Here is a 13,892-nt window from a genome sequence, read left to right as displayed (position 1 = left end):
ATATGGCTTATTCTATAGTGCCACAAGAGGACACCCTTGAACAGTGGTTTGGTTTCTTTTTAATGAGGACAGGTTCTTTACAAGTTATTTTGTATTCTTTATTCTTCTTACAAGATCTTTGTATTGGTAAATACAGATTTCTAATCCCCAGCAACCCAGAAGATAAGGACATCTCTTCATATTCATTCATTCTTAGTTAACCTCAAGTTTCAGGCAGTAAATAATTAACATTTTGTCATCATACCTGCTTTAAAAGTTTAAGATAAACTGGCAGCTACAGCCCCTCATTTAAGTTGCATAAGCCTTGGTTCTTGGAGCTTTTTCTTATATTCTGCTCACAGCTTTTCTCTGAAAATCCTATGAAGTATTTTACACTTCAGTTACAATGTTGTTGGAAATGTGCTCTTTCCATATGCATAAAACTGTGGTACCAATTCCCATCTACCTTGTCTTTAATTGCTAGAAGCAGCTAGGCATGTATACTTTTTTTAAAAAATACAACTTAATAAATACATTTTGGGAAATGTAAAACTATGTTCTTAAATATAGTGGTTGTATTAAGAGGATTGTATTAAATAACTGCAATGCCATTGCTTCATAATTATTTTAAAGACATCAGGTAAAAGTTTTTTAGATGGAACAAAGCAAGTGATTACAATATGTGAATAATACATTAAAACATTATTAGGTGATGTAACCCAATAATCACTTTGGGACAAATGGAAAACAAAGAAATAAAATATCTTTCTTCTTTATAGTAAACTCAGTGGAAAAAGTGCTTACAACAACATGTAGAATCTACCCCCAGTTTGGTCTTTATATTACCTGTAGTAAGTCTTTTTGCCTGAACAGGAACAAAAAGAAATAATAGTTGAATGACAAGTTAGCATCTTCATACATGCATACATCCATCTTCATACACACAGACAACAACAAACTGATTAGAAACAATGGAATTTAGGACAGCTGGTGATGCTGGTTATATTTGGGTTAAATGTGTTTCATTTTTAATTTTATTTTAAAGTAGTAATGAAATTGAATGATATAGTTATCCAAGCTGAGAAGAACTTTAACACCTTTACTAAAATGGTTAGTTGTTTTGAGGAAGAAGAGGAACTTCAAGTTGTTATTCAGGAGTGCTAATTAGACTTTTAACTTTGATGTCCATCATGGCAGCAATTAAGTAGGTGCAGGAGATCCCAATTACCTGAGCCTTGACCAGTGTGTCTGGCTCTGGGATATTCTGCTAAGACTTACTTAAGTCCTCCAAATCTCTTTGGTGGTTTTAGTTCAGTCTGATGTGGTAAATACCTTTAAAACATCTTTTCCTACATTACTAGCTCCTGTCTGATTCATTACAGCGTTTCCAATAGGCTAAATCCACCACACAGTCATCATAAACAGGAAGGATTTGGAAAATGAAGGCATGAATAAACTCATAGTTAATCTCTGAGGAACACCCAGTTTGTAGCTGATGACACCGCTGTGGTTTTTGTCATTTCTACTTTTTGTTTTATAATCTGTGTGGGAGCCAAACACTTGGATAAATACAGATGCAAATAAGATTACTCTCCTTACTTTGTATATCTTTGGAGATAATATAAATACCATAATTATCAAAGCTTTCTAGTCTACATTCAAAGTTTTAAAATGTTTAGCTAGATGTGAGGTCTACTTTATTAACACTGATAGTGATTACATAATTTAGGTTTTCTATATTCTTTTTTCTAGGTTACTACTTTGTTATGCGTTAGTGGAGCTTCTTGGGGGGAAATAACTTGTGATTTCAGAGTTTTGCTGATCAATTTTTACTAAATGCACTTCTTGCTGCCGTGCCAAGAGAGTATTGGTAACGCCAGAAGTCAATATGCAGAGTACAACCATAAAGCTAGAGCTGCTACTCAGAGGCAGCAGTGACACCTGCAGAGCCTTCAAATCTTTGAAACAGATGTTTCATAAGAGTCCTGATGTTTTATAAAGTTTTTGAGGGTGCTATTATAGTATAATTGTTTATAATTGTGTTTTTTAACAAGCATAGCAAAGTGACTGCTGCAATGCAAATCATAAAAATTTGCACATGTTACACACTATTACAGACTAAAAAATTGGTCATGCTGTCCAGCACACAATATTCAGGACTAAGTTGTACATGTTTTGCAGCCCAGGGGCAATGCTGAAGTTCCATACAATTGTTTGTATATCCAGGGCATGTACTAAATTTGCACATGAGAGGTGAAAGCAGGAGAGGGGCTTTGGAAATTACATTTTGATAGGTGGAGCTTTGTGCTTTGTGGAGGGTAATTGCATAAATCAGAACAGTAAAGGAGACTTTGATTGGAAGAACAACATACATGGAGGAGGAAGTCATGAGTACATGACTGGCAGTAGAGAGTCTGTTTTCACCTTCTGAGCTTCCTTCCCACATGAAACAGGGCTGCTGTGCTATTGTAAAGGCACTTAAAATAGCACAGCTATGGGGCACTGACAAGGCTGCTCACACATTACAAGATGAGTCCTTTCTCTGAGCACTGATAGAACTTCAGCTCTTTAGAGACGCAATGTTTTATTGCATTTCTGAGGTTCCAAAACAACTTTTTGGGAAAACAATGTGTGTAGGAAAGGGCAGGGGCAACCAGTGAAGAGGATGTCCTATACATTTGTGACTGCAAAAGTTGTGGGGATATAATAATCATCTCAAATATATACTAAGTAACATTTCTGGTGAGCCGTCCAAAGAAAACACACTTCAGCTACTGTGGCTACTCTGGCTTAACAGTATGTTGAAATTTCAAGAACAAGTTAGACAGCTATGAAGCAAAATTGACTCAACCTATTTTTCACTACCAGTTGATGTTTATTTTGGTTTTATGTCCGTTAGTGCAGCAGAGATACTTCCTTAAGTTGCCTTTGTTATTACAGTTCCCTGTGGTCATATCAGGATCTCAGGCAGAAATGCCCCCACCATGAGCTAGGCAAAGCCAGTAAAGCAGTGGTGATGGTCACTGTGCTACTGAGCTGGGTATATCCAGTGGTTATATAGCTTCTGAGTGAGGATTACAGCTGTTGACTTAGCTCTCAAGAATAAGATTTACGCAAACTCGGTACTCAGAAGCCTTTATTTCGGTTTTGGTTTTGCAGAAGTCCTTTTTTCCCATACCCTAAGTGTATGTCATTGTGTGCATACAGCCCTGTCTCAGGGAAGAACCTGAGTATCTGAGAATCTGAAGATTTGAGAAAAACACATTAGATGACATTTAGGTTTCTGTTGATAGGTTCATTGCACTAGAAGTTAATTCAAATGTACCTGCAGCCCTATCAAAACTTCTCTTTAGGGAATTATTCATGTGCATAATACTGAAACAGAAAATATTTTTAAATTTATTTAGAACTAGGCTTTTCAGAAGACACTATGTGCAGTTGAGCTTTTCATTATGAATTTGATATAAGATATATAGTTTTACAAATGAGAGGCTTTCCATGTTCTTCTGTCTACACCTTTTTCTAGAAAGTTACTCTGTTCAGTCAACATATTAATTATTCTTTTATCCAAGAAACACTTACTGTATAATTGTGCACTTGTTGTACATTTAAATATATATGTAAATCTTTGTATATAATTAAATAGATTCAAAGAATATACTTAATTATTCTTCAATCAAAGCAAGGTGACCTATTTCACCTGGACTTTTAGTCCATTTAAACCAATGATGACCAAAATAGCAATTAGTAGGTAATATTTGTTCATCATGACACTGATGAAGATTCTAGGGGGCCACTTTGCTTCTCCAAAGTATCTGCCATCTCGTGAGCTCAACAAACATTTCTTCAGTGAAAATAAAAGTGAGCTAATATGGGAAAAGTCGTAATGAAATAAATAGAACAGGTAATTTTTCTAGCACAAGTTGAATTTTTGTCTTTATTACTATGTTTTAGTACTCCATCACTATATGATGCTGAAGTAGAAATTACTGCCTTATTGTTCTCCTATGTAACACACAAGCATTGAGCTCAGGTTGGTTGTGTGTGTGATGAGTTGTGCCACAGCTATAAATTCATACTATACCCTTAAGCATCAGAGGGACAAATAGTGCCCATGTTTTCTAAGAGTGAGCTACGAGACCTGTGGGCAAGCTGTGAACCTTTGTAAAATAGGATCTCTGCTGGGAGTTCATCTGGCGGAGATCAATCACCTGCCCTAACAGAAAGAAATTCCAAGCAAGACAGCTTCTAAATGTGTCAGGAGCTCCCTCAGATTTCTGAGGATAAAGCTGATGAGGGAATCACCTTTGTAAAGGGGCAGAATGAAAGACATAACACTGGCATCAGTCTTTAGTATGGCATTTAACATCTCTGACAGCTGAAATCTTCACAGGGTGTCCCAGACATATGTCTTTTTCCCTATAAAATGACAGCTTTAAGGAAATCTATAGCAAATCCATGCAAACAGAAGAGACAATTACTTCCTTTGGGATTTAAACACAACTAAAGCCTACACAACCAAACAAAATGTTAATAAATGTACTTTGACTTCCAGGTGAAGTTTCTTGCCTTCCAGTTCTTGTGATCTCCAGTTTGGTTGACACATCTGTTCTCAAGAACCTATAGTGACAATTAGCACCAAAAACTGCAGCCTGATTTCTTCAAATGCACCTCTGGCATGACATTTCAGTGAGTTGTAATTTTAGAGAAATGTATGTGATTATTTAGAAAGAAGTTATGGCAAGTGCTGAATTTCTACCCAAAGTAAAAATACTTTGTTTTACAAATGCAAGTTTTAAAAATTATAGTAGGGCTTCAGAATACAAACAATATTGAAGTGAATATATTTTATTCTTATGTTAAAGCAGGAAGGCAACCTCTTTTAAAGGTTGTATTATAACTTACATCTTTTTAACTGAATTAATAGGTCCACCTGTACTATATAGTCCTGGTTTTTTATGTTTCAAATTGCCAGAATTTATTTAGATTTTGAGACTTTCTATACAGTACAGTAATATATTTATCTAAATGTTTTAGATGCTCAGAAAGTAGCTTCTGTTTCTCTTAGCTCTCCAGAATTATAATAAATTGCTTCATTGCAGACTGTGCATTTCTTACCAAATACTTGCTCTGTCACAGCTCCAAACCAGCTCAATGTAAGAAAGCACAGCTTTTCCTACATAACACTCTAGCCAGACTTGCCTCTACAAGATAGCAGCCGTATGTCCACTACCAGGGCCTGACTGTAAAACCAGCCTCTCAGTTTTTACTCTGTGTGCAGCAATTGTATCTCAGCACTCTGACTCACTCTTATGTGGTAACCAGGCAAAGCAACGGTCTCTTAGTAAATGAGCCTGAAGGCATGTTAGTAGCATCCTATCTTTAATTACTTTTTAGTGTCTCACCAGCTGATGAATAAAGAAAATCATATTGAAAACATTTTAAGAGTTGTAAGAAATCTCTACTAAATTATATTCCAAGTACTTGAAGACAAAAAGGATTATTTATAGAAAATCTTTCCCCATAAAAACTGTCATAACTACAGAAAGCTTTTCTCCAGTGTAATTTTATTAGGGATTCCTGCCATCATATCAACATACAAAACAATCAGGATGTTGACATATAGAAATGTGAAATTCACTGTACAAAGATAAGGCTCAAGTTACAGGTATATTTTCCCCTTACACTCCATGAAATAAAACCATTTTTAATACTTCCCAGAGCTGTGTTTATAAATGTTGGACAAACCACAAAATAGATTTCAAGTACATAACATTTTACAATATAATCCAAGCACAGACAGAAATACACAAGACTGTACCTATAGACGCTCCATAATCCAAGTCCGTCATCTTTACAAGTAAAAAGCTGCTACACTCTCTGAATGTGCCCAGCCACATCCTTCTGTGTATGACATGGTCCTGGCCTTTAAGTTATAACACTTTCATGACTTTTAGTTAAATTTCTTTGATAGACCAGGGAATATGAGGAAGGAAAGGTGAGAATTTTAAAAGGCCAGGTGTGAATGTATGCAAGTGGTCAATAAATGCAAGCACATGTGCACATGCACTTGCATCTAACCCTACATAAAACTTCACTGCACTGCACAATTTTTGTGATTATGTTCTGGTGCAACTGAGCGATTTTCTGACAAGAGTTAAATCAAGCATTACAATACTCCTACTTCTGGGGTGCACAGGGACTAGACTCTTGTAAGCAACTTTTTTTTTTTTTTAAGTGACTCTCAGACTTTCTAGGAGGTTGTATGGAACCATGTCTTCACAGTCCATCAGGATGTCTGCTCTCACAGCCTTCATCACTGAAATCACCTTTTCGGACCCCTATATTTAGCAACAATGCAAACGAATAATTTCCGGTTAAGACCAAATGTCTGCATTTGTTCACTCTCCTTTTCTGTTAGGCTGAATGATTATTACCTCGTGGGAAAGGATCATTTAGCTGCAAGTAGCACAGGAAGAAATAGACATTAAATAACTAATCATGAATGATTCTTCTGGGAAACAGATTATCAAGTACAAATAAAGACAATAAAAAACCACAGTTGTTTAATTTAGCCTTTGTTGGAGGGGAGATGAAGAGTAATCCAAAAGTTTTCAGCTGAGGAAAGGAACTCCTAAGCCCTGTAACTGTTCTGTCTTTTAAAAACTGGAGAAGATTAGAAGGGAAGGAAAAATCCTCTATGAAATTTGCCATTTTAAAACTAGACACTTGCAAAGGCTTACAAGAGAAAGAGAAAACCAAGCAAAAGAGATTCCCTGATACTGAAACTAGAGGAATTTATTTAGTAGGAATTAGACATATGGTTACAATGTGTTAAATGCACATCTAATAAAATAGCCTCAAATATGTCTCCAATTCATAAGTGTCTAAGCAAGAGAAAGAGTCTGAAGCCAAAATTCAAGTTCCTTAATTTAAATATGAAACAAGGCTGCACTAAGATTGTGGGAGAGGAGGAATAAAAACTTTCTTATCTTAGATACAACCTCTGTGGTATATTTGAGGGCCTTCAAATGTTCTCAGTATTGACAAGACTGTACGTAAGTATATTCTCTAAGCTATATTGGAATACTTTTAGATATACAAATCCATGTTACACAAAACAGCGTTAGATCTTGTAACTGGGCTCATAATAACAAGGAATGAGGGTAAGTATGGTGCTATATGTGAAAGGAAGTATATTAGTATGCACAGAAAATTTGTTGTCTTAGAGATTAGTCATAAAGGGCGTCAAGCATGAAGATTCATCTCTTAAAGTGCTTAAGCCTTTAACTGTGAGCCAGTAGCTTACTTTGATATCAACTGTACAGCCTAATGCTTTGCTTTTTAAAAGAAGTATGAAAAATTTATTCCTTTTTCACCCTTTCATCTTCTTTATGATTTTTCAAAGTAGCTCGCTCACCTAATTTATTTTGAGTCTTTTTTTTCCTTTTTTTTTTTTCCTTTTTTTTTTTTTTTTTTGCTACTTACTATTATTGTCTTCTGTTATGTACAGTAATCTACATTTAGACTGAAGACTCAATCTTTCTCTAAACGTACTTGGACTATCTTGTAAAGACTTTCTACAGAACTGATAAAGTGGAAGACAACCTGACAGATAAGAGGAAGGATCATTTCAGTTCTGCTCACTTCCCCAAGCTTTAGAACTGTGCCTTTCAGAAATTCTTTTGCATACTTGCTGTTGTTTCACCTCGCCCAGGCAGCCCCTACAGAACTTGAGTGAACTTTCTGTGTGTTTCCCAAACACAGTCCCTTTGTATAGAGCTACATTAAATTCATTCTCCAGCCATAGTTTAAAAACAAATCATTGGTAGAACACTAAAAACACCCTGCATGCCCTTCTGCATTATTCTTACCAATGTGTACATTTAAATAACATCATAAGTTTTCTTTTACTAAAAATTTACCAAAATATCTTAAACACATAAAAATGTTAAAAAACAAACAAACAGAAAAACAAACAAAAACCAAAAACCCAGCATAAACATTGCTTGTATAGGCATTGGTTAGAAGAGATTGTTGCACTAAGGAGTATATTCAAAAAGATTTTCTTTCAATATCATCAGTTTTAGTGTCATGGATTGAAAGGTTAAGGACAATGAAACTTCTTGTGACCCTGTCTTATATAATGTAATAAATGAGGTGGAAGTCTGAAATGTAATTAAAATAAAGCTTCTTTTTGGTTATTGAGAGGTGACTGTATAAGCTGGTAGCTAAAATGGCAATTAAAGTATGTAAAGGGAACTTAAGAACCTAAAGAGTCTGTAACAAAAACTGTAAAAGAGGATATGAAGGCAGCTGCCAACAGATGGGCCCAGGGGCATTATGGAAAGCTGTCACTAACTGAAATTTTGAATATAGCCCTTAGTTGTATTATATTCATGTAAAATTTAAAAGCTGCCCAGAATATCACGGATGAAGTTTATTTTGCAAGCCATCCACTGCCTAAGTGGGCAGTAATATTCAATATGAAACTGCTGAAACTCCGGCGTCTGGCGGATTTCGTGAAGGAAAGAGATTTGAAGGTCTGACTCCAAGAGAACAAGGAAAAGGGGGAACACAAACAACAATAGTCCAAGGCCTACAAGAAAAAGTCTGGAGAAACTCTTCACAAAAGCATTCACCTCTATGTTGCCCACTAGAAAGTCATAGCTCCACCTCAGGGCTCTCCGAGCTTCTTTCAGTTCTTCCTCCTCTGCAATTAAAAATGCGTTTTCATCTGCTTCAAGTTCCTCAAATGAATCGGTATCATCTTTCTCATTCTCTGCTCTTGGGAAGGTATCAAAAAGCATGTCAATCTCATCATTAACTGGTGTGGGCAGCAAGCTGGCACTTGGATTGTATACCAGCTCTGAGATGGTTAAGGGCTCCTCTTTCATCTTCTCTTCCTGTTCAATGGCAAGATCAACATCCTTCCCAGTATCCTTTACTGGAGAGCTTGAAGTCACAGGTACTGAAATCTCCTCTTCCTTTGGCAGTTGGATACCTGAAGAAATGAGATTAAGACCATGATACTAAATTTCTTGCAGCCTGGTGGCAAAAGTCAGCCTTCCAATAGTATGTAATAGATGTATTACATACATCTATTGATGAAAGAAGATTCTGCAATAATTTTGCATATTAAAACCAGACTGTACACAATTATCAAAAACTGGAAAAGCTTTTTGAAGAGGGCAGTATCTTTACGATGCTGCAGTGCATCAGGTCTGCTTAAGAGGGTCTGATGTAGCTACCAATGATAATAGTGTAGTGCAAAGCAGACGAGAGAGGACCTTATTTTCTACTGGCAATCTGATTTCCGGTATAAATTAATACCTACTACATGTGTGAATTGGTGCTCTTTGGTGTATAATAATAACAATGACAACAACAAAAACTACCAACTCTCATTGTTTTGACATGAATGAGTGTGGTGAGATACTAGCTAAGATTAAGAATAGAACATGACATTAAAAAGAGACAAAAGATTATCATGATAAATTCATGTTAACAGTAAAAAGAGCAAAAGGAGAGGAAGGTTAACACGTGATATGAGAATCAGATGTCATTGGAACAGCATTCTCGCAGCCTCACCTGTTAAAAAAGCTCCTTCTCGTGTCGTTTTTTTATTTTTTGGTCATCTAGTTCTTTAGCTCCTTTCTCTCTCCTCTAAATTTCTCTCTCCCCTTTACAGAGGAGACTTTCTTATGGCATTATTCTCTGCTCTCTCAAAACTTACCATCATTTTTCCAGTCTGTCTCTAAGAGCAAGAAGTCTGCAAAGTCTGACTGTTTACAGCTACATCAATACTTCAGTGACGGCTGTTAGCTGTCAATCATAGGAGTGGAGAGGACAGTTGGGTGCAGACCTGCCTTGCAAAGATATGTTAAGACACCTCCTCATGGAAATTTTCCTTTTTAAGTATTCAATATGGCCCAGACAGATCTCTTCCCCTGTAATTTGTTATCTTTTCCTTCTTCTCTAGACCTCAGTGGCCATGCCACCAAGTGAGGTTTCTCATTTTGGACAAATGACTAAAAACACAATTTCTGCTTCCTTTCATTTCATCACTGAGCTAAGCAGATTGGGTTAGCATCTAATGTGTTCTTGTGGAAAGAGCACATGACCAGGGACAGAGAAAGAGAGCAGGAGAGCTCCTTTCAGCAGCAAAAGTGCATAGCTGAACTGAAACCTTGTCCTCAATAATTATTAGTTCAATAATTCAATTAGTTTAGTTTTCATAAGTTTAATTTGACTTCCTACCTAATAATTCCTTGCATCAACTACTCTGTTCTCTCTTATCACAGCCAATTTAGAAATTCATCATATTTCAATATGAAAGTTGTATTGTGCTGGAATGTAATTATCTACACCAGTCTTTACATTAAGAAATACACTTGCCACAGTCATCAAAAGGAGCATACAAACATGAGACAAAACAGAGTATGAACACCAAGAAGTGAAAACAGATTTGGAGGTTCTTTCTCCTAAGCATCTTTCTCCTATATAACAGAAGGTAATGCTGGGTCATCAAACCATATGCAAGTTACTTGAGGATAACTCAAGTTACCCACGATACATTAAATTACAAAAGCCAAAATTGTTTAACTCTGGAACTCAGCATTAAGAATCTACACATATCTTTAGATACACAAGTACTACCATTTGATTCTCAAATATGCCTTTCAAATATTCTGAATATTAGTAAAATTTAAGTTGAGCCACTTACTTAAACATTTCAAAATGGTTGAAAGCACACAATTTTACTCTCCCAAATTTGAGAATTCTGGCCATAGGCCTCTCTATACCAACTTAGGTGCAAGGTCAGTAATATATCTTCATCATGTTTCTCATCATAGAAGATAGCTGCAGCTACCACAAAGAAAGGTCATCTCAATTTATGATTCTTGAGCCTCCTCTTCCTCCCTAGAGTAAATTCCAGCTTGTATAAAATGCACACTGAACATAAACAATACATATTAACTTTCATTACAACTGTATTTTTCTCAAATAATGGCAAACTTCTGACTATGGGGTTAACCTGTTGATTGAAGGCGACAGAGAAAACTTTTCATGTTAGTATTTTTGTTTCCTGAAGGGTTAGTATTAAAATGGTAATGTGTTGCAGCTCTGAAACACATCAAATTTACATTCCACTATTTAATTTCAACTGCTAGGAAGAATTTTCCACTCCTTTATTTTTATTTAAACTCATTAAATCAATGTAATTGCATTTTATATCAGTCAAATACTTGTGTAAATCAATATTTGAAAATTTAGAATGGGCATTAAATGCTGCTGCGGCCATCTTATTTGATATATTAAAAAATTAAAGATATAAAGTTGGGTTTTTTGCTCCTTCATATTCTCTGTAGCACCACAATAATTTTTAAGCCAAGGAATGAGGAAAGAACAGGCTATTCACCAGAGTCCACATGACTGATTCCAACAAAGTTTCAGTCATGTTACAGAGAAGTATGTTTGGCCATTCATACTTTGATGGTTTCCAAAGACATAATCATAAAATTATGGCCAATATAATTTACAAAGCTTATGCAGGCCTAAGAATATCACATTAAAATACCAAAATTCCACAGTACAATGAATATTCCAGTAACACAAATTTAAGGGAGAAGAAAGTTTTTTGGATTTTTTTTCTTTTCAGGTAGCCCTCAAGACAGCCAGTTATCTGAAGTAATAAAATAAAGTTAAAGGAAAAAAAAATCCTCAAAATGTTATAATGGAAAAATAGAATATAAAAGTTAAAGCAAGCCCAAATACTAATGCTCTTTAATTATTCTATGACTCTACTGTAAATTCTTTGCTCCTATTCATGCATTACAATTATTTTGGAACTACCCTTATAAGACTATCATTTTATATAATTTGTTGACAAGATTTTAAAAAGTCTACTATCTCTTTAACAATAATTAAAATTTATGTGGTGTCAGATTTAAAGGACTATGAGTTGAGAATTAACTTACATTCTGAGAACGTCTTTTTTTCATTCTTTACTTTGAATTCTTAATGGCAGTAAATCAGAAACTTCTAGTGCAGATTACTGGAATATCAGGTAAATAAGCTCAGATTTATTTCCTATATTTTCACAGCAAAAGTTTGCTACACTTCTCTGGCAGCTGGACAAATTTTACAAAGCCAGAGATCTCTTTGTCCTAGGTGAAACTCAGTATTCGTCTTCCACTAAATACTGTGATTGCTCCAAGCCAGGAACATGAGCAGCTGAATAAGACATGACATTATTTTGGTCATCTGCTGTGAACATGAACGTGCAAGAGGTCTGAGAGGTCTGACACAAAAGTTGTCAGCTGCTAGTATTTCTACAGGGGCCAAAACCAGCAGCTGAGGATTAACAAAATGAAGGGCAGCTCTAGCTCCACCATTCTTAAGAAGCTGCAGTTGCTGGAAGTACGGCACCTCAGAAGAATGTATCCTCTGCTTATTAAAAAATTCAGTTCACACATTGTCTGTAGCTGGATATCCTGCACAGGGCTTTTCTTTCCAGAAATGCAATTACATGCCTACAACAGCCTTTAATATTGGAGAAAGGAATAAGTGTGAATATACACTCATTTTAAAGAGACAAAAGGAAAATTAGATATGGTCCAGAGAGAAGAGTACTAGGAACATTTCATACACACATGTAAACAAAAAAGACCAGCCAGGCTGCAATTAGGAGAGAGATCCTTCCTGTCCTTTTTACTTCTTCCTCTAGAAATATCATGTATCCTTTGCTATTTTCCATGTGGACAAAATTCATGTGTACTATGAATAGAATGACCTTTCAGAGGGAAGGAGAACGTGATTTTCTCACATGAGCGAAGTGCATGAATATCACAAAGAAAATGTAGAAAAATGAGACAGACTCTAGAATTGCATTGAATTTAAATATTTCCTTGTACAGGATCTATATCAAGCATCATAGCCAGATCTCCTGCCTTCAGAAACAGAAGGTCACAGATTTGTACCATACCCACATCCCGTGCCTATAAAAGACACCTGTTATAGCTTTGCAAGAAAAGTTAATCAATGACAGCTTATAGTAACTCCTTTTTAGGTAGTGATCTGACTTTTCTGCTGGCCATTACTGTTTGATTTTGACTAATGGGAACTTCTAGAAGGGAGCAAAGCCCTGTCCCAATTGCCAGTTCATATGAGTTGGATGTTTCATGGCATTAGAACTTGCCTCCCAGCTGTGTTGTGTCACAGTGTCCAATGTCACAGGTAGTACAGCCACTGAAGGCTACTGCTCTGCATTCCACACAAAGGGTACCCAAAGCACAGAGGCAGAAGCAGAGCAGAGCATACTGCATGGTGGGCATTCTGGGATGCCTGTTTTTCATCTCCCTTTGGCCTGGAAGAGTTCTATCCAGAGTCATTGATCCCCTGCCAGAAACAGGATTAAGCAGCAATAGGACTGAAGGAAGCATCAGGGACTGTGTATCATAGGAGCAGGAATGACAAGGGAAGATACATCTGTCAGCAGCTTGGAGAAAGAAGGACCTGGTGATGGGACTGCAGTGATTCAGTGTCCAGCACCACGACAAGCACAGCGAGTCTGAAAAGTGCCGAGTACTGATGTGAAAGCTTAGCACCCAAGCAAAAGGGCAGTTGGGACATTTCTGCATTGCCACTCAGTTCTGGTGACCTCTCCCAGCACAAGTCAGCATTGTTTTGAACAAGACTTGTTCTGAAAGTGTCGCAATGGGGCTCTCCTGAGGAGCTATGTCTCATGTTAGGAGTCTTGCACAAGCTACCTCCTGTGCTTTGGTGCTGGCATACATGTGTTATATGCTGATATGCATATATTTTTTTGCATATTTACTTCAAAAGGAGTAACATAGTGTGAACAGTACTACATAATCAAGATGTTTAAGAACTAATGTGGTCCTGACATA

At 36.4% G+C, this 13,892-nt stretch overlaps 1 protein-coding gene across 5 annotated transcripts in view; it reads right to left on the bottom strand.

The window, feature by feature from the left end:
- Nucleotides 1-7,415: 7,415 nt before the first annotated feature.
- The window catches only part of FRMD3 (FERM domain containing 3), a 129,227-nt gene continuing 122,750 nt past the window's right edge, over nucleotides 7,416-13,892 (bottom strand). For all 5 annotated transcript variants that reach the window (XM_038124015.1, XM_038124016.1, XM_038124017.1 and 2 more), the window contains one exon: nucleotides 7,416-8,983. In XM_038124015.1, the coding sequence (XP_037979943.1) occupies nucleotides 8,388-8,983 (596 nt within the window). In that variant the 3' untranslated portion in view covers nucleotides 7,416-8,387. The remainder of the gene's footprint in view (nucleotides 8,984-13,892) is intronic.

The sequence above is a fragment of the Motacilla alba genome, chromosome Z, assembly GCF_015832195.1.
Source record: "Motacilla alba alba isolate MOTALB_02 chromosome Z, Motacilla_alba_V1.0_pri, whole genome shotgun sequence".
NCBI classification, from domain to species: Eukaryota; Metazoa; Chordata; class Aves; order Passeriformes; family Motacillidae; genus Motacilla; species Motacilla alba.
The sequence above is the reverse complement of the archived record's forward strand: the minus strand, read 5'-3'. Positions and strand labels throughout refer to the sequence as shown.